Source organism: Vigna umbellata, chromosome 2 (assembly GCF_029865625.1).
Source record: "Vigna umbellata cultivar VRB3 chromosome 2, Vumbellata_1.0, whole genome shotgun sequence".
NCBI classification, from domain to species: Eukaryota; Viridiplantae; Streptophyta; class Magnoliopsida; order Fabales; family Fabaceae; genus Vigna; species Vigna umbellata.
The window spans coordinates 12687133-12707691 of NC_142166.1; the positions used below are offsets into that span (position 1 = coordinate 12687133).

General features: G+C 34.9%; 1 protein-coding gene and 1 pseudogene across 2 annotated transcripts; both read right to left on the reverse strand.

Moving 5' to 3' along the window:
• Window positions 1–978: 978 nt before the first annotated feature.
• LOC148203448 (uncharacterized) lies at window positions 979–3536 on the reverse strand (annotated as a pseudogene). The gene is made up of 4 exons (XR_015784177.1): window positions 3081–3536; window positions 2867–2980; window positions 2256–2546; window positions 979–1297 (listed from the first exon to the last, which is right to left on the reverse strand). The product of XR_015784177.1 is annotated as an uncharacterized LOC148203448 (transcript).
• Window positions 3537–4004: 468 nt separating this feature from the next.
• Window positions 4005–5429, reverse strand: LOC124823298 (transcription factor MYB35-like). Its single transcript, XM_047295487.2, has 3 exons — window positions 5197–5429; window positions 4981–5110; window positions 4005–4909 (listed from the first exon to the last, which is right to left on the reverse strand). Exons 1-3 carry the CDS (start codon window positions 5324–5326, stop codon window positions 4210–4212), a joined length of 960 nt encoding a protein of 319 aa, XP_047151443.2. The 5' UTR covers window positions 5327–5429; the 3' UTR covers window positions 4005–4209.
• Window positions 5430–20559: the final 15130 nt, after the last annotated feature.

Consider the following 20559-nt stretch of genomic DNA (forward strand, 5'->3'; position numbering starts at 1 on the left):
GCCTAGACGATCACGGCTTCAAAGTCTACCATTCTATCCGATCAATTTGGTGTTTATAAACAAACGGAAAAGTGAAGTGCAACACAAACCATGAGGACCAACAAGTTCAAGAAATGACGCAAACAAGAATACCCTTGTTGATCAAATGCAAAAGAATATTTTGTAGCTCCTTGATCTAATCATGACCCCTCTATCACAATCAATTTCCCTTCCAATATTTCAACCACCACCCCAACCTTACAATTACCAATTTAACCCACCCCCACAAACACTCTTTGAAACTCACCTCAATAGTTAAACAACCCTCTCAATCATCAATTTCTTGCCAATTACATTAAATTTTTAACACACATTTCCAACTAACATTAAAACAAGAACGTATCAAACATTAGAAGCAATTTAAATGTTAACCTAAAACAAGTTTGCCACATAATGTTTTTTAACATAATTAGATTAGAAAGACTATATTAATTTATTTTTAAAGTTTAAAAACTAAAATGTGTCAAAGTTTCCAACATAAACGAATTCTAATTTTCTATTAAAGTTCAAAAACTAAAAAAATATTTCACTCACTAATTTATGACTATTGAGCTTTTAAATCATTTCACTTATCAAATGGATCATAAATTCTCAATTAATTGAATAGAAAATAATATTTTAAAAGCTTGAACAACAAGGAAATCGACAAAACTAAATTTATTTTAATTATAAAATGTATACCTTTATTTAATGAAAAACAACTTTTTTCCAAACCAAAAAAGGGTCAATTGAACCGAAAAAGAGTGCAGAAATAATCACCATAAACCCAGGATATTTCAGCAATGTTCCTAATGACAACCTAAACCTGTATGACAAGTCAGCAACATTCATGTTTCAATGTTTTTTAGAGGACAAGTAGATTATGACTAGAAAATCCTGCTCGAGAAACAGCAAGATAAAGAACCAGCCTGCTAGGCAGTTAAAAAAAAATGCATAGAATTCTCCGCACAGAAACAGAGGTCTTCTTATCATTACTCATTAAGAAAATTATATACATAAAATCAGAGTATAGAAATTTCGATTGATAACATATGACCAATGATAAAAACCAAAACCTTCTACTTCCAAGGACTTGGCTGTCGAGCATCTCTGAAAACAGAAGTGCCACCAGATGCGCTGGGGAAGGGGATGATGCAATGTAACTAGTTCCTGACACTGACACTTGTGGTAGATTCGCTGGATTTCCCTGATGACCTGAGAGAGCAAAGCGTGATGGACTTCCAGCAGCTCCCAAATTTGCTCGAGAAGGATTCGAAATCTTCATAGAAAAGGTAACAACTAAGTACGTCAAAAGAAAACAGGGCAATTCAAGGAAGTATTCTACTTATGGATTCGGGCTTGACCTTTACTCGTATATTCAGCTTCTTAACACAGCATAACTACTAAAGCATAATTTATCTCATTTGCAGAACATATATGTGTATGCATACATCAAGCTATTAAGAACCTTATTGGTTTTTTATAAGACTCTTGCATTATAGATACTCTAAGTAATTAGCTAAAACAGAGAGAAAGAATAGATTGAAGAGTTAAGAAAAAGAGTGACATGAATGCAGCCTAGACTCTACAAGATTGCAAGTGTACGATTATATTCAATACAAATACAAGCTAGTTCTTAGAATCATAACCATAAAAAGTATCGAACAACAAAGTACATGAAACAAGACCCTAAATTCAATTTAAAATCTGTAAATTGCAGTTTATAAAATTCAACAAATTAGGTTCAACCTAATATTTACTTGATTCAACCCTTCTCAAAACTGAGTCAGTAACTAGTGCAATGAGGCTAGTTCAAGTGCGCAACATTCAAGGTTCCGTTATAATTTGGCTTTAGTTACGCTATGTTAGAATGATGAAATGAAGTGAGCTGGAAGTAATGGTATTAGATTCTATTGTTTGGATTGTTTAAAATTGAAAGAATGGAATGCATTGCAATTTAGTAAGTATGGACCCATTTTTTTTCCCGCTGCTTTATTGCAAAATAACCAAACAAAGGAATAACTTACTTCCGCAAACTAATATCAAAATTTCAAGCACATATAACTCGAACTAGCATGCCATTCTTGACCGTCCTACTCCTACATGCACTCTATAACATATATAATTAATCACAGATTCATTCCACCAAAACAGATCATAGATCCAACCACAAGACAGTTATACAATCCGAAGCACATCAACAACATGAATTAACTGAAATAGCTAATATACGTTACCGCATTTTGTTGAACACTAGGGGTCCTCCGAAGAGGAGATTCTGACGAAGGTGACATGCTACTTGGCCGAAGTATGTGGCGAGAATGCATGGTATGGTTAGCTAAATCATCCCCGTCACCACCATCCACATCACCAGCAAGATTTCCCTCCGATCCCAATCTAGGGGGCATGTGCCTAATCATGGATCCAGTATCGTTGGTTCCATCCCCTTGAACTGGACCCGAAGGACCACGCATCCCAGCCATTTGCATACTATTTCGTCTCTTAAACTCCTCCTCCGCATTCAATATCTGCCAAGACCAAATTATCATTCACAACATGCAAGGGATACACACAGACACAATCATGGTTTTGAATTTGACTAGGGTTTCAACATGACACTTGACATTGCAGGAAAAGACATGGACATAAACACAACAAAAACCAAAACAAATAACACCTTCGCTAATTAATACCAAACCCTCTGCACACAAAAAAAAAAACATTTCAGACATTTTATCATTCAACAATTAAAAGTCTCAGACTTTCAAAACATATTCTATATCAGACGGAAATCAAGGAAGATCAATACGTCGATACAAACTAGTGTCAGTTATGCAGTATCATTTACCTGCTTCAATACCAACACCAGGTTATGTTTATTCTCATTCAAGCCGTGCAACTTCTCCTCAATTTCCTTTTTCCTTTTCGCCTTTTCGTCAGGCAGATCAACATTGTCAGTGACCTAGCCAAAATTACAAACACGTGACAATCGCAAACAAACAACGCAAAATTACAATAAACGATTTACGAAAAATAGAAAAAAAAAATCCAAAACCGGTTACCGGCTCAATCTGTTTTTCCGTCGAAAGGTCAGCACCGTCAAACGGTTTTTTCTCGGAAGCCTCAGCAATCATTGCATCGACAGGCGAATCCGATTCGCCGAGCGGTCTTTTGGCAGAACTGACGGCGACCAGTAGCGGTTCTTTGCGATCTTCGTCTTCTTGGGAGACGGCGGAAGGGCCCTCGGCGTGAGCAACGGTGACGGCGGCGTCGGGAGGTGGTTGAAGATGGGAGTCGTCGGGGAGAGTGTTGTTAGGGTTAGGGTTGGAGGCTTGAAGGCGAGATAGTGCCTTGGAACGGCGAGCGAGAAGACATTTGAAGTCTTTGAGAGAGATTTTGGGGGCTGGCATAGGCCATCGGCGAGGCACTTCCGGTACTCGGTGAAGGTTCCCTCTGTACAGTGAGATTGCCACCATTCTTGACTCCTTTTGGATTTCGTTCATTTTTGGCAACACAATTTGGGTTCTTATATAGGTTTCCTAAAGAATTTTAAATATTTCAATTTTATTTTTGTTTGGATTAACTAACATTCATCTTCGGTATCATCTTTTTATAGCTATCACTTCGTAAATTTAACGTAATTTTTATATACGTCATCCTTTTCAATTGATTTCGTCATTATTGGGTAACACCAAGCATTTTATAAATCAAATCAAATATATTACAAACTATAATATAAATGACTAAATTTTTTGTTAGAAAAAAAACAATGAAGTTGACAATAATGTTGTCTAGTCTTTTCATATATAATTTTTCTTACAATATCATGGTCTTCTTTAATTTATATATTTTTAAAAATACGTAAACAGAGAATGTAATTAAATATTTATATATTTTTTATTTTTCTTACACACTTTTATACAAATATATATATATATATATATATATATTATTTTATTTATAATTGAGATGTCGTTATAATTAAATAGTAGTGAAAAATAGTAGCAATACACATGATGGGGAAAATGAAAAATACTACTAATCATTCCCATGGTAGAAGATTCATGGTGAGACTTGATGTATGATGTTTGCTTGAAGGCAAGAAAGAACAAAAGCAGTAACATGGTAGTCCAGAATACAGGCAAGATAAGGTAGATGCGTTTCGACATTGGGGAATTATTATTTGAAAATTTAACTCAAGTTGGATGGTTCCTCCATAAGGTGTGGAAAACTCAGAAACATTTCATTTTCTTGATCAAGCATGGCTTCTATGAATGAAGTGTGAGAGGATGATGAAAATTGGAAGTCACTACTACCCGAGGCATGTTGTGACTTCACCTCTTTGCTATTCCAACTCTGTATGGTCACCACATTCTCCTTTGAAACCAGGGTGTCTGTTTCCTGGTAGTCAAGTGGTGTAAAATCATCTTCTAGAAGAAGGAAGTCATTCCAACTAAAAGCTGAAGTGGAACAAGTAGAAGGAGTAGAAGGGGATGAAGTTTTTGACAAACGATCTTCCCCTAACACAGATCCTGAGATCATCTCATTCTCAAAGTCCATTGAGAGATTATCACCATGAGCTCTGTTGAATAAAAAGTTGTTTCTAGTGGTTTCTTGGTCATTTATATTTGTAGATCCTTGTGGCATGGTTTGATGGGGTTCTGATTTTAGCATCATTGCGCTCTTGAAGTCTTTATTGATAGACCCTATTCTGGTACTTGGTTTCTGGCAACCCCCGATGTTTCCATAGTCAGCAATGAGTTTAGAAAAGGGCTTGTGGGTAACAGGATCAATCCCCATTTCAGAGAGTTTCTTTTTCAGCTTTGTGTTCCAGTAGATCTTTACATCATTGTCTGTTCTCCCAGGAAGCTGTTGGGCTATTATAGACCACCTGTCACAAAATGATTCAGAAAAAAAAGCAGAGAAGCAAGAACAGTTGAAGAATTAGGCCACAATATTCACCTGCTACCTATGGCTGCGTGAAGCTTAATGATTAGATCTTCTTCTTGGGTTGTGAAATTGTCGTGCTTAAGATCATTCCTAAGGCAGTTACTCCATCTAAGCCTACAACTCTTTCCACACCTCTTGAGCCCTGAAATGATGTCCCCAAATGCAAAACTTTAAGTAAGGAAGTGCAAAAATTGAGCTTTGGAAGTTTAAAAAATAAAGTTGTCTAACTTGTTTTCCTGGGGACAGAAGTCCAGTTACCAGATCCATGCTTGGAACCAAATGCAAGCTTCTTTGTGTCTTCTTCTGTGGCCCACACACCCCTTTTGACATTGACTTTTTCACAGGGAGACCTCACCATGTCTTTTATTATGATCCAAGGGTTTTAAAAAAGCATATGAAAGAAAAAAGAAAATGACATAAGAGAAGGAGATAGAGATTGAGAGATGTGTCGTGCAGCTTCAAATAACTATGTTCTGCAAACACTCTTTGCGAGGAAAGAGAGAATGGAGGAGATGGGTTTAAAGGTAACACAACTATGGAGGCAAGGAATGCATGAAACATTGTTATGAATTAAACTTAATTTGCATGATGATTGTTATCATTCACAACAAACTTCAGAAGAGAGATGAAATAAAGAACACCACTTTGTAGCACAACAATATTACTTACATGCTTGTATCGAATGCATTTTTAAGATCAGGTTTGAATCCGGTGAATTATTTGGTTAAACTTGATTAAATTATGGTTGATACAAGTTTTATGAGAGTATTCAACTAATTATATTGATAGAATTAATACAACTTTCCAACTGTATTTATGCAATTAATTAATTAGAAAAAGTAATTTTTTATAGTTATAAAAAAAATAGATATCAAGAGAATTTGATGGATTGTAAAGGTTTCATTGTTCTTATATACACAATTTTTTTTGTTGGAAAGTTGTGACTACGCGTGCGGTCGTTGAACTATCGAAGTGTCCCACCACATATACGTGCATGTTACATGCCAATTGTGTTTTTCGTTTCAAGATCAAATCACCCCGTTACTCTATTTTATCTTAATTTATGTTATTATTGCAATACACTTATTGCGTTTCTAACCACTTGAAGAAAAAACTACACTTATTGCGTTTCTAACCACTTGAAGAAAAAACTATCTTTATCAAGCATATGGTAAATATAAGTGACAATTGATTTGTTTGATAAGAATGAGGTTGCTATTAAATGAACAAGTTGCAAGAAGCATCATCGTGTCATCCAAAGTGGGTGGCATTTGGCTAGCTATTGGCAGTCTTGCACTTGTCTCTTGCCTTGGAAACTTCTATTTTTTTATACTTCACATAGCTAGATTTGGCTGTGTGCCAGATGTTAATTAGAAACACAACAAACAACCATGTATATGTCTATATCATTGCACAAAACAAGTTTAGATTTTTCACATAAATTCTTCATTGTTACTTCGTTATATTTTTAAAATATATTAGTATATTAAAATTTGGTAATATGTTCTATAATATTAAAGTTAGTATATTTTGAAAAAACATTTAAATGGACAACTCATAAACACAGCAAATAGATAAAAAGAAAAACCGTAATATTACCTTGATTTCCACATCTCTATAGTGCAGTGGATGTTGTCGATGTTAATAATTAATTGGGTTAGAATCTTAATTACGCTTTCCTCACTTAACTTAGACTATTCTTTTTTACAAATCTAGGTAATTTCTTTTTTATCTACACAAATACATAAGTTCCGTCGTCCCACCACAACTTCAAACGAAAAAGTTGTATAAAGATGCACGACTTCTACTTTGATACGAGAATTTATATCATTGTATTAATAATTTCTTAATATTAATAAATTAACTATATTTTATTTTTATTGTTATCTTTTTGTAATCATTTTATCAATTAATAAAATAGTTTATATTTGGTTTATGAATTTACTTATAAAGGTTTTAATTTATTTTTAGTTTAAGACAATGATACTTGTAAGACCCTAGATAATTATCTCTACAAAACATCTGTCCAATCAGATTTAATGCAATTAAACCACTCTGCCGTGCATTGAAAGACGCACCCACGTTATTACTCAGACCATTAAAATCCATTCACATTCTCTGCCACCCGTCCGCCAAGTGTCACGCTGGAACCTTCTGAGTCTGCAGTGGAAAACAGGTGTCCACATGAGAGTGCACGTCCGGTTGACCTTGGGAAGAAAACAAATTTTTCTTAAAATACTTCTCCCACTCTCTGCAAACACCTTCTTCTCCACCAAGACTCTGACCTTTCTTCTTCTCCAACTTCTCTCTAGAAACCCTTCTACTTCTCTCTATTATTACTCATTCCTTTCTACTCCGATCAACTTTCAGAGACCGTAGGGACGTTCACGGACCAGTGAGCTTCATTTTGAACCAAACCTCTTCCGATTCTGTAACCGGTAAGTTTCCAAACCATACGCTCGTTCTGGAGTTCCTGCGAACCCTATTTCAGTTGCATGCAAGGATATAAACTGAGTTCTCTGAGTTTTCTTTGGTTAGACTTATTAGTTAAGGAGCGTAAGAAAGATCTTGGAGAGTAGAAAGCCATAGTTGGGCAAATTCAAGATATACTGTTAGACGTACACTGCTATCCAGGTAAGGGAAGCTTATATGTTTAATTTATACTTGCATGTTGTATGATCTGATTTGGATGTATAAAACGTATGCTGTTTGAGCTGTCATGAACGAGCACTGCTTGTATGGAATTTATATGTTTTCTGTGGGTTGAAATGCATGTTGATTTGGATACGTATGAACGGTGTATGACTATTGTATAGTTGGTTTTATTAAAATGATGAAATCTGTATGATGATGTTGAATGTGAATTAATTTGGAAATGAAGGTTATAAAGTTTATAAATTTGAAAATCATATGAAGCATAAAGTATGAGTTGAAATGTTGAAATCTGGAAATCTGTTAAGGTTGAAAAATCTGAAACTTAAATCATTACCTATGATAAAATACGCTCGTCACCGTACGGTCTTATACCGTTCGGTTTTCCTGGAAATAACTTAGAATGGAATTCTTTCATTTGGAAAGGACTCCGCTCGAGAACGAGCGTCCCCATTTGAATGTCTGAGCGTTCGGTTCAGCTCAGCGGTATATAAATACTTTAAACTTTAAAATACGTAACGTTCGGTCTTATACCGAACGTTCGTTCTATATAGCGCTCGGTCGTATACCAAGCGTTCGTCCTTAATAGCGTTCGGTCTGATACCGAACGTTCGTCCTTAATAGCGTTCGGTCTGATACCAAACGTTCGTCCTAAATAGCGTTCGGTCTTATATCGAACGTTCGTCCTGAGTAGCACTCGATCTTCTACCAAGCGTTCGTCGAAATTGATGCTCGGTCATTTACCTAGCGTTCGTCATAGTCAGTGCTCGGTCACATATTAAGTACTCGTATTATTGAATAACCACTTGGATAAAATAGCGTTCGTTCAAGTATTTGAATATTCACATTCTTACGTTCGTTCTAATACTAGTATCGGTCTTCCATGTGCAAATTGCTTCAAAGAAAATTTCTAAGTATTATTAACCATCCTTCTTATATTGAATCTGGTTCAAAATCTTTATTATGAAATTTTCTAAGTATCAGTACTCCTTCAAATTGAGTCGTTTCATTTAACTGACCAAACAGATAGTCACGTTCGTCCATCCAGTGCCTTATTTGAACGTTCGTCCAAATCCTTCAAAGGACTGAACGTTCGTCCTTTTATGCTCTTAAAGTTAAAGATGAGAATGATGATAAATGATAATAAATTACAGAGCGAACACTATATTGAGTGATTTTATGATGATGGAATCTGAACGAGCGTTCCATGGAGGAACGTCTCTTATATATATATATATATATATATTTGAATATTAAATTTGGTAAAGTATGACTGTGGATAAGCTACGCCAGGCTTGGTCCATCCTGATATTCCGTGACACTCATCTTCACGTAGAGGGGAGTAGTTCATGTGTGGGAATGGCAGGAGGTCCTTAGTCCATAAGTTAACATGGGCGACGTAAGAACGGACTAACCTCGAGTGACAGCTGATTAGGTATATCCCGGCTATTACATCACTCGGGTGCGAGGACGCTTGTAGCTACACGGTTTCATACAGTCCGGACGGTCGTCTTATATATATATATATATATATATATATATATATATATATATATATATACAATGTTACATGATGTTATATGTTAAACTATGTGATTGTGTGGAATGATATGTCCATTGTATGTGTTGATGTATATCTTAAATTATATAAGCTTACCCTTGCATTTCCATTGTGTTGTCTCCTGTCTATGTACGTTCGTCCTGTCTTGCAATGATCATCCGTGTGGATGTGAGCAGAAGGTGAGGCCACTCTGGAGGACGTCATCCAAGAAGAAACCTTAGTTGAAGTGGAAGTGAAAGCGGAGCAGTAGGACGTCCGTCCTTCATTTTGATTAGGCGTTCGTTTCGTTTTGTTCTTCTGTTTTGGACGTTCGGTTATTTCTTTTGTAAAACCGTTCGTTCTAGTTTATTTCCTGTTTTTGTGTTACGCTCGTTATTTTGTATCCAAGCGTTCGACTTTTGAACCTTAATCTATTAATGTAAAGACTGCATGGTTTTACTGTTAATTGTAATTAATTCTGATTTATGGTAATTACTATATTTTGGGATGTTACATTAGTGGTATCAGAGCAGTTTTGTTCCTTAAGGAACGCTGTAGGTTATGAGCATACTATGTTTGTGCTGTGTACTCAACATTCGTTTGATGAGTGTATCAAACCGTCAAAATTTAACTAATGATTATTTTGTCTGCTTATCAGAGAGAACAAATGACACCAAGAGCACATCCTCAGCCTGCCGAGCGTGATGCGTCTGACCACATCAGGCTACTGGAATCCATAATAGAGGCGCTTCAACAGCAGAACGCTGCTTTGATACAGCAAAACACGGTCGCCTTGCAGAGTTTGGAGACTGCGAGGGCACACTCTGAAGCTACCCAAAGAAAGCTGATGGAGATCATAGAAATCACTAGGAATAATACTAACCCATGGATGAAGCCTTACGTTCGTCCAGTATTGCCATTTATTTCTAAGGGGTCTCAGTCACAATCTTTGGGGACGGACGGTTGGTTGGGACAGAAAAAGACCGTGAAATGTTTCAAGTGTGGAGGACCACACTTCCGATCGTCGTGTCCTCAAATGGTGGAATCAAAATATTGCCTTCAATGTGGGAGACGCGGACATGTCAAGAACGAATGCAACATGGGAGGACGAGCAGGGTTGGGGCCACAAAATGCTGGAAGAGGTCAACCAGGAAGAGGTGGCCGAGTACAAGTGGGATGAGTCTATGTCTTAACGGACGCTGAAGCAACGAGCTCAGGTACGATCATCACCTGCACTTTCTTGCGGAATGAATTGCCCTACTGTACACTGTTTTATTTATTGTGTTAAGGAAGCGGTTCGGTCTGATAATGTGAATGTCAGCAATTGGATTAGTTTTAATATTCGACTGTGAGATAGATGCTTATTATTATATTAGTGAGAGTGTAATTTTCTAGAATTGACTAACTTAGGAGAATACTTTACTAAAATGGTGTGTCGACGTTCGGTTTCTTATAAGTTAGAACGTTCGGTATCAAGAAGGTAACTGAACAGTAATAATAAATGCTTGGATTGGTGAGTCTTCCTGAAACGACGTCACGGCCATCTACTCAGAGAAAATTTTGAGTCTCTTTCACACTTATGCTAGGTGTTAGATTAACATCAGTAATTTTTTTACAAAGTAGCTTTTGCAGAGTGGATGGAACCCAAGGATCAATTAAGTGAGTGGAACAATTCGTTATGTAGTACGCACTTTTTACTAGCATACAAGAAGGATGAATCAGAATGAAGCATTTGAGAGCATTGCTAGGAGTATTAAGGATAAGAAGAGTTGTGTGTAGAACTGTTCGAAGTATGAATTACTGGATAAGCAATATGCAAACGCTAAGACGGGTGTAAGCAGTGATAAACCTAAATTTGGGTTTCGTTGAGAGTTTCAGTAATTGATATTATAAGTAAGGATACGAACGTTAGTAGAGAGTGAAACGATCGGTAGAACCGATCGCTAATACGTCTAAGATACTATTAGATTTACTGAGAGTAGATTGAACAAGAATTTTCGCTTTATAGTTATTAGTTTGAGTAGTTAATGATAAGGATTGGTTTCACAGGACAGCATGGAAGTGGTTGGATTGTTTAGAATACAATTTAGTAGCACTCCAGGTAGAGATTTTCATTTCATCTCTTGGATCTGTGCAATCATCTAAGAGTAAGTTGGGTAACCAGTTGAGGATTCGTTCAACTTATTACTGCAGATGAACGGCCAGACGGATAGGACAACCCAAAAACATGAAGACCTGGAGGTATGCTCGTTTTGAATCGAATTGGGGTCAGAGGTGAAGTCTAGTTTTCTCCAATGACCAAGAAAATCCACTCTCTGCCTAAACCTAAAATGTTTGATACTCCCTTTAAACCACTCGGGAATTCCTTATATTCCCTTCTTCAAACAGTAACTGTCATTTAGAATCAGCCTTATATTTTATTCATTGCGTTTCTTGTGATTAATCGTTCGGTTTTCGTCTGACCAACGTTCTCTTTCTTCTAAACGTTCGGTTCTTTTGGCTGCTCGGTTTCATTCGTTCTTTAGCGTTCGTTATTTATGTCCTTTATTTGGATTAACTATACAAATATATATAGTTCACCTTGTCTTGTTTTTCATTAATAATTCTATTCCACGATATTCAGATTATTCGTTCGGTGTTTCTCTTCTCTGGTTCGCTGTTTCATATGTTTCATTGTTTCACACTCGACTCCAATAGAAACAAACTCCCATATTAATTCTTTTCCTCTTGAAAGACTTGTGACTTTTCTTAATAGTGATTTTTCTCGTTCGGTAATAATGTTACCGATCGATCAACCTTTCAAAGCCATTAATTCCTTATTTAAATGTTATCAACCGTTTACTTACTTCAGAGTTCTTCTGTAGTTCACTCTCTTTCCATAACCATTCAGCCTTGAATATTTACTAAAGACGCGCGCGGGTAGGTAGAGTCGTTCGCCTTAAAAGCTGTTTCTCAAATTCATTAGTATTACCAAATCTTAAATAGAATCTGGCGAGTTGCGTATGAAGATATCATTGCCTCCTCAATAAACGAATCATCATCTAGTTTTCACGCATCACCTCTCTGGAAGTATAGTGGAGACTCGTCTAATGTGCTAGATCTAGAAAACGTTCGTATTTAGGAATACCGATTTGTATAGATCCAACCAGTATGTATTGGAGATACCCCAACCAAGTGTTTCAAGAGAAAATCCATCAGATGGGTGAGAGTGGTCTGGAACGAGAGAAGTTGAAGATTTGCAAGCAGAGACAAAGTGTTCCCGCCTACCCTTTAGTATCCCTTGATTTTCGAGGACGTGTGTCCTATATCACATGGGCGTTTGGGATGAAATTTTGCCGCTAGTGGAGTTCACGTACAACAATAGCTATCAGTCTAACATAGGAATGGCGCCGTTTGAAGCTCTCTATGGGAGGAAGTGCCGAACGCCACTCTTTTGGTTCCAAAAAGGAGAGAACGTGCTAACTGGACCTGAGCTCATCCAGCAAACGACTGAGAAAGTGAAGTTGATACGGGAGAGATTGAAGACGTCCCTGAGCAGGCAGAAATCATATGCGGATAGAAGAAGAAGACCTTTGGAGTTTGCTGCAGGAGACCATGTCTTTTAAGACTTAACCCGATCACTGGAGTAGGCCGAGCCGTTCGTCCAAAGAAACTATCACCCAAGTTCATAGGGCCGTACCAGATTTTGAAGAAGATCGGACCAGTAGCGTGTGAACTTGCCTTGCCTTCTCAACTATCAAATCTTCATCCAGTCTTCCACGTTTCCCAACTCCGGAAGTACATAGCCAACCCTTCTCATATATTGGAGTTGGAAGACGTTCCACTACGCCAAGACCGAACGTTGGAGATGAAGCCAGTTCGTGTTGAAGACGTTCGCACCAAATACTACAAAGGAATAGACGTTCGGCTAGTGAAGATGGTGTGGGACGCGAAGACTGGTGACTCAACGTGGGAAGTAGAGAATGCTATGAGGGACTTGTATCCTCACCTATTTCAAGGTAAGTGCTAATTTTCGAGGTCGAAAATTTTTGTAGTTAGGGAGAATGTAAGACCCTAGATAATTATCTCTACAAAACACCTGTCCAATCAGATTTAATGCAATTAAACCACTCTGCCGTGCATTGAAAGACGCACCCACGTTATTACTCAGACCATTAAAATCCATTCACATTCTCTGCCACCCGTCCGCCAAGTGTCACGCTGGAACCTTCTGAGTCTGCAGTGGAAAACAGGTGTCCACATGAGAGTGCACGTCCGGTTGACCTTGGGAAGAAAACAAATTTTTCTTAAAATACTTCTCCCACTCTCTGCAAACACCTTCTTCTCCACCAAGACTCTGACCTTTCTTCTTCTCCAACTTCTCTCTAGAAACCCTTCTACTTCTCTCTATTATTACTCATTCCTTTCTACTCCGATCAACTTTCAGAGACCGTAGGGACGTTCACGGACCAGTGAGCTTCATTTTGAACCAAACCTCTTCCGATTCTGTAACCGGTAAGTTTCCAAACCATACGCTCGTTCTGGAGTTCCTGCGAACCCTATTTCAGTTGCATGCAAGGATATAAACTGAGTTCTCTGAGTTTTCTTTGGTTAGACTTATTAGTTAAGGAGCGTAAGAAAGATCTTGGAGAGTAGAAAGCCATAGTTGGGCAAATTCAAGATATACTGTTAGACGTACACTGCTATCCAGGTAAGGGAAGCTTATATGTTTAATTTATACTTGCATGTTGTATGATCTGATTTGGATGTATAAAACGTATGCTGTTTGAGCTGTCATGAACGAGCACTGCTTGTATGGAATTTATATGTTTTCTGTGGGTTGAAATGCATGTTGATTTGGATACGTATGAACGGTGTATGACTATTGTATAGTTGGTTTTATTAAAATGATGAAATCTGTATGATGATGTTGAATGTGAATTAATTTGGAAATGAAGGTTATAAAGTTTATAAATTTGAAAATCATATGAAGCATAAAGTATGAGTTGAAATGTTGAAATCTGGAAATCTGTTAAGGTTGAAAAATCTGAAACTTAAATCATTACCTATGATAAAATACGCTCGTCACCGTACGGTCTTATACCGTTCGGTTTTCCTGGAAATAACTTAGAATGGAATTCTTTCATTTGGAAAGGACTCCGCTCGAGAACGAGCGTCCCCATTTGAATGTCTGAGCGTTCGGTTCAGCTCAGCGGTATATAAATACTTTAAACTTTAAAATACGTAACGTTCGGTCTTATACCGAACGTTCGTTCTATATAGCGCTCGGTCGTATACCAAGCGTTCGTCCTTAATAGCGTTCGGTCTGATACCGAACGTTCGTCCTTAATAGCGTTCGGTCTGATACCAAACGTTCGTCCTAAATAGCGTTCGGTCTTATATCGAACGTTCGTCCTGAGTAGCACTCGATCTTCTACCAAGCGTTCGTCGAAATTGATGCTCGGTCATTTACCTAGCGTTCGTCATAGTCAGTGCTCGGTCACATATTAAGTACTCGTATTATTGAATAACCACTTGGATAAAATAGCGTTCGTTCAAGTATTTGAATATTCACATTCTTACGTTCGTTCTAATACTAGTATCGGTCTTCCATGTGCAAATTGCTTCAAAGAAAATTTCTAAGTATTATTAACCATCCTTCTTATATTGAATCTGGTTCAAAATCTTTATTATGAAATTTTCTAAGTATCAGTACTCCTTCAAATTGAGTCGTTTCATTTAACTGACCAAACAGATAGTCACGTTCGTCCATCCAGTGCCTTATTTGAACGTTCGTCCAAATCCTTCAAAGGACTGAACGTTCGTCCTTTTATGCTCTTAAAGTTAAAGATGAGAATGATGATAAATGATAATAAATTACAGAGCGAACACTATATTGAGTGATTTTATGATGATGGAATCTGAACGAGCGTTCCATGGAGGAACGTCTCTTATATATATATATATATATATATATATATATTTGAATATTAAATTTGGTAAAGTATGACTGTGGATAAGCTGCGCCAGGCTTGGTCCATCCTGATATTCCGTGACACTCATCTTCACGTAGAGGGGAGTAGTTCATGTGTGGGAATGGCAGGAGGTCCTTAGTCCATAAGTTAACATGGGCGACGTAAGAACGGACTAACCTCGAGTGACAGCTGATTAGGTATATCCCGGCTATTACATCACTCGGGTGCGAGGACGCCTGTAGCTACACGGTTTCATACAGTCCGGACGGTCGTCTTATATATATATATATATATATATACAATGTTACATGATGTTATATGTTAAACTATGTGATTGTGTGGAATGATATGTCCATTGTATGTGTTGATGTATATCTTAAATTATATAAGCTTACCCTTGCATTTCCATTGTGTTGTCTCCTGTCTATGTACGTTCGTCCTGTCTTGCAATGATCATCCGTGTGAATGTGAGCAGAAGGTGAGGCCACTCTGGAGGACGTCATCCAAGAAGAAACCTTAGTTGAAGTGGAAGTGAAAGCGGAGCAGTAGGACGTCCGTCCTTCATTTTGATTAGGCGTTCGTTTCGTTTTGTTCTTCTGTTTTGGACGTTCGGTTATTTCTTTTGTAAAACCGTTCGTTCTAGTTTATTTCCTGTTTTTGTGTTACGCTCGTTATTTTGTATCCAAGCGTTCGACTTTTGAACCTTAATCTATTAATGTAAAGACTGCATGGTTTTACTGTTAATTGTAATTAATTCTGATTTATGGTAATTACTATATTTTGGGATGTTACAATACTTCTCAGAATTAGATACCAGTTCATTTATCAATTGCAAAATGTATCTACTTTGAAATATTTTAAAAATTACCTTAAAAGAAATAAAGAAAATAGAGATAATTGGACTAAACAAAAACAAAAAAAAAAGAGGGTGAATAAATGTCAATGTAATCAAGAGGGTGAAGAAAAAAATTCATCATAACCTTTTTATACATAAACACCTTTAATTTCAACAAATTTCTCCTTTAGTAATCGATTACCATAAGCCCGTAGTCGATTATCAGAGGTTTCTTCTCGAGTTACAATACTAGTAATCGATTATAGCAGGAGTGTAATTGATTACCAATAAAATCGTGATCTTCCTGCAAGACTTTGACACAGTTCCTGAAAACGTGTGAGAGGTGCAAGCCTTTACTTTTTCTTGTATGTCAAGGTAGAACATGCACCCTCTACAGAACCTTTTTATTTGAAGTTATATGAGGACAACATGACTTTTCTATTTGCATAAATAAATAAAAAATGTCCACATTAATAAAAAAAACGATTTACTTTTACCTAGATCCATAAAAAAACCTCACTCAACTCTTATCATTGTCTCTCCAATTAGTCACACAAGGTGTCTATTAGGCATTTATTTTATTTAAAAATAATTAAAAAATATGTTTTTAATTTCTAAATTTGGATATAAATTAAAATTAATTTTTGATTTAATTTTTATTTTAATATATTTTATTTATAAGTTTTAAAAATAAATTAATATAATCATTTTAACTTAATAATAAATAATTTTAAATTTGTTATATATTGAAATATATTTTACATATAAAATATTTAACAAAATGATTAAGTTTATTTAATTTTAAAAGTTTAAAATATTAATATTTAAGATAATAACAAATTTTAGTTTTTCATCAAAGTTTAAGAATTGAAAACATTTTTTTATGTATTGAATATTCTTAAAAATGATATCTATAAGGTTTTTTATACTATATATATATATATATATATATATATATATATATATATATATATATATATATATATATATATATACCATTTCTACCTCTTACTTTGTTTTTTTATGGTAACTTTTTTCTCTTATAAGTACTTATAAAATGATTAATTATGTTTTTACTTTTAAAAGTTAAGATAAATTTGTTTTTGAGTTTTAAATTGAAAATCACTCTAATTTTTGGAATTTCAGCAACTTTTACTTTCTGCGAACAAATCATGAAAAAAAAAATATGCACAACAATTTTAGCATTATAAAAATTAAATATTTTAAAATCGTAAAGATTATTATTTTTTATTTAAAAACTAAAATATGTATTTTTTTTAGTACAGTTTGATTTGTTTGGAACAAAAACCAAAGTAGATTTATGTAACGTTTTCAAGACTTAAAATTTAATTAAATTTTTATACAAAATTAACTAAATAATTACTAGGTTGTTATGATAAAGCTATTAAAGCAGACTATCTCATTCAATTCACCACAAATTAGTCACTTAGTGAGTCAATTCAATTTGACTTACTTATTAGTAAGTTTAAAAAATTAAAATTCAGTGTTATCCATCATGGGTGATGACATACCCCTAGTTATGACCAAACATACTTAAGAAGTATTGCAGTCATTTGTGAAATGTATGCGCTCAAGCTCTTATCATCATGGACAAGTAGTGCAAGATTTTCTTTTGGACTTTGTATAATAGGCCAACTAGTATAAGGTTTCTTTGGGACCTTTTATTTGAGTCTTGGATTGTAGTGTAGGGTTTTAGGCCTAGAGGAGATGAACTCTAAGAAAACACATGGATCTAGGGTAAAAACCTAGCTTGGAAAGCAAACCTTTCAGAAGCTTATGGGCCATTGGCTAGAGTGGTCTCCAAGTTGCTCTCTTTTGTAGCACATGCTCTTGCCATTTGGCATAATCCCAATGGAGATGATTTTTCCTTAGTAGTGATAACGTGTCATCATCATAATGGAAAATATTTACCTTGGTCTCTAAGTCAGAGTATTATGATTTTACTTCTACAATTTAGAGACACACTTAGGATTACATAAGCTTACAAATAAAGGTGTTTCCCCATGTAAATTCACCTTTGAATTGAGTATGGTTATGGTGTCAAAATTGTGTTATACTACTCAACTTAGGTCACCAAGGCTAGTGTTGGATACAAACAAAGTCACACATCAGATAAAATAAGAAATGAACATGAGTTTATGTACACATAAGATATCTCCATTGGTAAGAGGCATTTTGGAGTGGTACCAAAAGCAAATCCGTGAGGGTTTGGCCCAAAGCGAACAGTATCTTACCAGTGTGGAGATCTATGTGTATATGTGTGTGTTGTCCCTCCCTACAAATGGTATCAGAGCCCATGGTTCAAGTCTGGTGACTAGGCTCAATCGAGTACGTCCCTCCTTGATCAGGTGAAGCCATGGCAGGTGGCCAGTGGCAGATAGCCAGATGAGTCATGAGAGGTGACGGACAATATCTTACCAGTGTGAAGATTTATGTGTATATGTGTGTTGTTCCTCTCTACAGCTAGAATATCTATTCTCACCAACCATTAAGCCTCTGCAACCATCAACTTATTTGGAAGTTTCCATCTTACTTAGAGTCCTATATATTGGAGGAATTTATTTCATTAACAAGTTAGTGAATTAAACAAGTTGTCTCACTTATTTATAGTTTTATTTTTCTTTAATAAAAGAATTATGAATATTTTCTAATGAAAATCTGAAAGTTGAATCCAAATACAATGTAAAATCACAAAGATATAATATAATTTAATTATATTTAACAATAAAAAAACATTTAGAATTTTTGTTTCTTATATAATTTAATATTTAAAATTTATAAACGTGAAAGTGAATTAACCTGCGTGAAAATTTATAATTTTTTTAATTCAATCTGACTTCAAGATTTGACTTGCTGGTTTTCGTTGTCCAGCCATTTTAATCCAATTTTACGACTGTAGTTGGGCTCGGTAACCCTTTTATAAGATGAAAAGAATTGTTTTTGAAAAAGTCAGAAGCAGGTCAACGAATGACTTAATGGCGAAGAGATTTCATTCTAGACACCTATTCTGTGACAATAAACAACATGGAAGAAAAAACACGTTTTGCTTTCACGTTTTGAAAAGTTTCGAAAGTGTTAAAGTGGGGTGTTAACCGACATTTTATTGATAAGTAACTAACAGTTGCTTATGTCAGTCAATAAAAGGTATTGTTTAAAAAATAGGGGTGAGCTTGTAGTTACACGTTAAGAAAATGTTTTTCTCAACAAAATAAATATATTTCAGTTTATTATATGTTTATTTAATTTTTTATTTTAAAAATAAATATTTTTTTATATGTAAATATTATCTTCTTTTTGGTAAGTGATTACTTATAAACTATTTATTTCATGTGACGTTTATTTGTATGATATTATTTAATTTATTGATAAAATTTATTTTATATTAATGTAAATTATTTGAAAATGAAAAATAACAGAAACAAAAAATAAAAGTTAATTTTAGTACAAAATTTAACCATATACAATTTCGTATCGAAGATGAATAAGATTGACGTTAGGTTAATTTCAACTGAATACCTAATGCGTCAAAGATGAAAATAGGTTAAGGTGGTTGGACTTTGATATCTTGGTCGATCAAAAAACTACGTTTGAATATGTTTTTGTGATCGAGTTTTCAATTTTGATTTGTGTGGACTTATTTGTGCAATGGAAGTCTCATTCCACTGAGAATATCCTTCTCATTTGTATTACTTAATTTGTCTTCATGACTACTGCTGCTATTTTTGTTAGTGAGATTTATATTAATAATATATTAAAATTTATCACCACAAAACCTTTAAAGCTATGTAAACAAGCCTTCCAATCAATGGTAAAGAGGATTTTTGCTGTTACAAACCACACTACGATTCTAAATTCAAATTCTCTAAGATAACATAATTTATTTGAGGAATTTCTCGCATTTGAGTTCCATATTTACTACCATTATTATTTGCAAAAGACATATTACTAAGTTTAAAAGAAAAGGATATTTATAAACTATTTTTAACCTCCACTTTCTTAATATAAAGAACTTTTATCTTATACTTTAATTAGATGATCTTATCAAGATGCGTAATCATTTGTTAATTATCAAAATTAAGAGTTTATAATTATCTTCACTTTAGCATATATAAAACATAAATACATGTGTAAATGAATAGAAATCTATAGACAAGTAACATCTTATTTTAAAATATTTAAGGTGGTAAGTTATGAGTTTATATATTTACATTTATATCTATAACTATTAAAAAATTAAAAAAAATACAAAATTAAAAATTAAACAAAAAATTAAACATTAAAAAAAAAGGTGAGTCAACCTATCTATTCATCTTTGAATAAGATGAATCAGAAATTCTAACTCGTTTTGTAATGACGAGCCAACTTAACCAACTTATTTTTTACGAGTGGATGACAGACAACAAAAAATGGACTGAGTAAAAAAGGATTAAGTTAGTCTATTTTACAATTTTATCTTATATAAACCTTTGATGTAATCATCATTTTGTCAAAATGTTCTAAATAATCCCTTCCTTATTTACATGTTCTTAGGAGTCATTATATATCCCTCACGATTTCACACCAACATTCCCAAAATATAGCACAATCCA

Coding starts and splice junctions, on each gene's coding strand:
- LOC124823298 (XM_047295487.2), bottom strand. CDS start 5,326: ATGGTGAGGTCTCCCTGTGAAAAAGTCAATGTCAAAAGGGGTGTGTGG. Junction 5,111..5,196: donor TTCTGTCCCCAGGAAAACAA/GTTAGACAACTT, acceptor ACATCATTTCAG/GGCTCAAGAGGTGTGGAAAG. Junction 4,910..4,980: donor CACGCAGCCATAGGTAGCAG/GTGAATATTGTG, acceptor ATTTTGTGACAG/GTGGTCTATAATAGCCCAAC.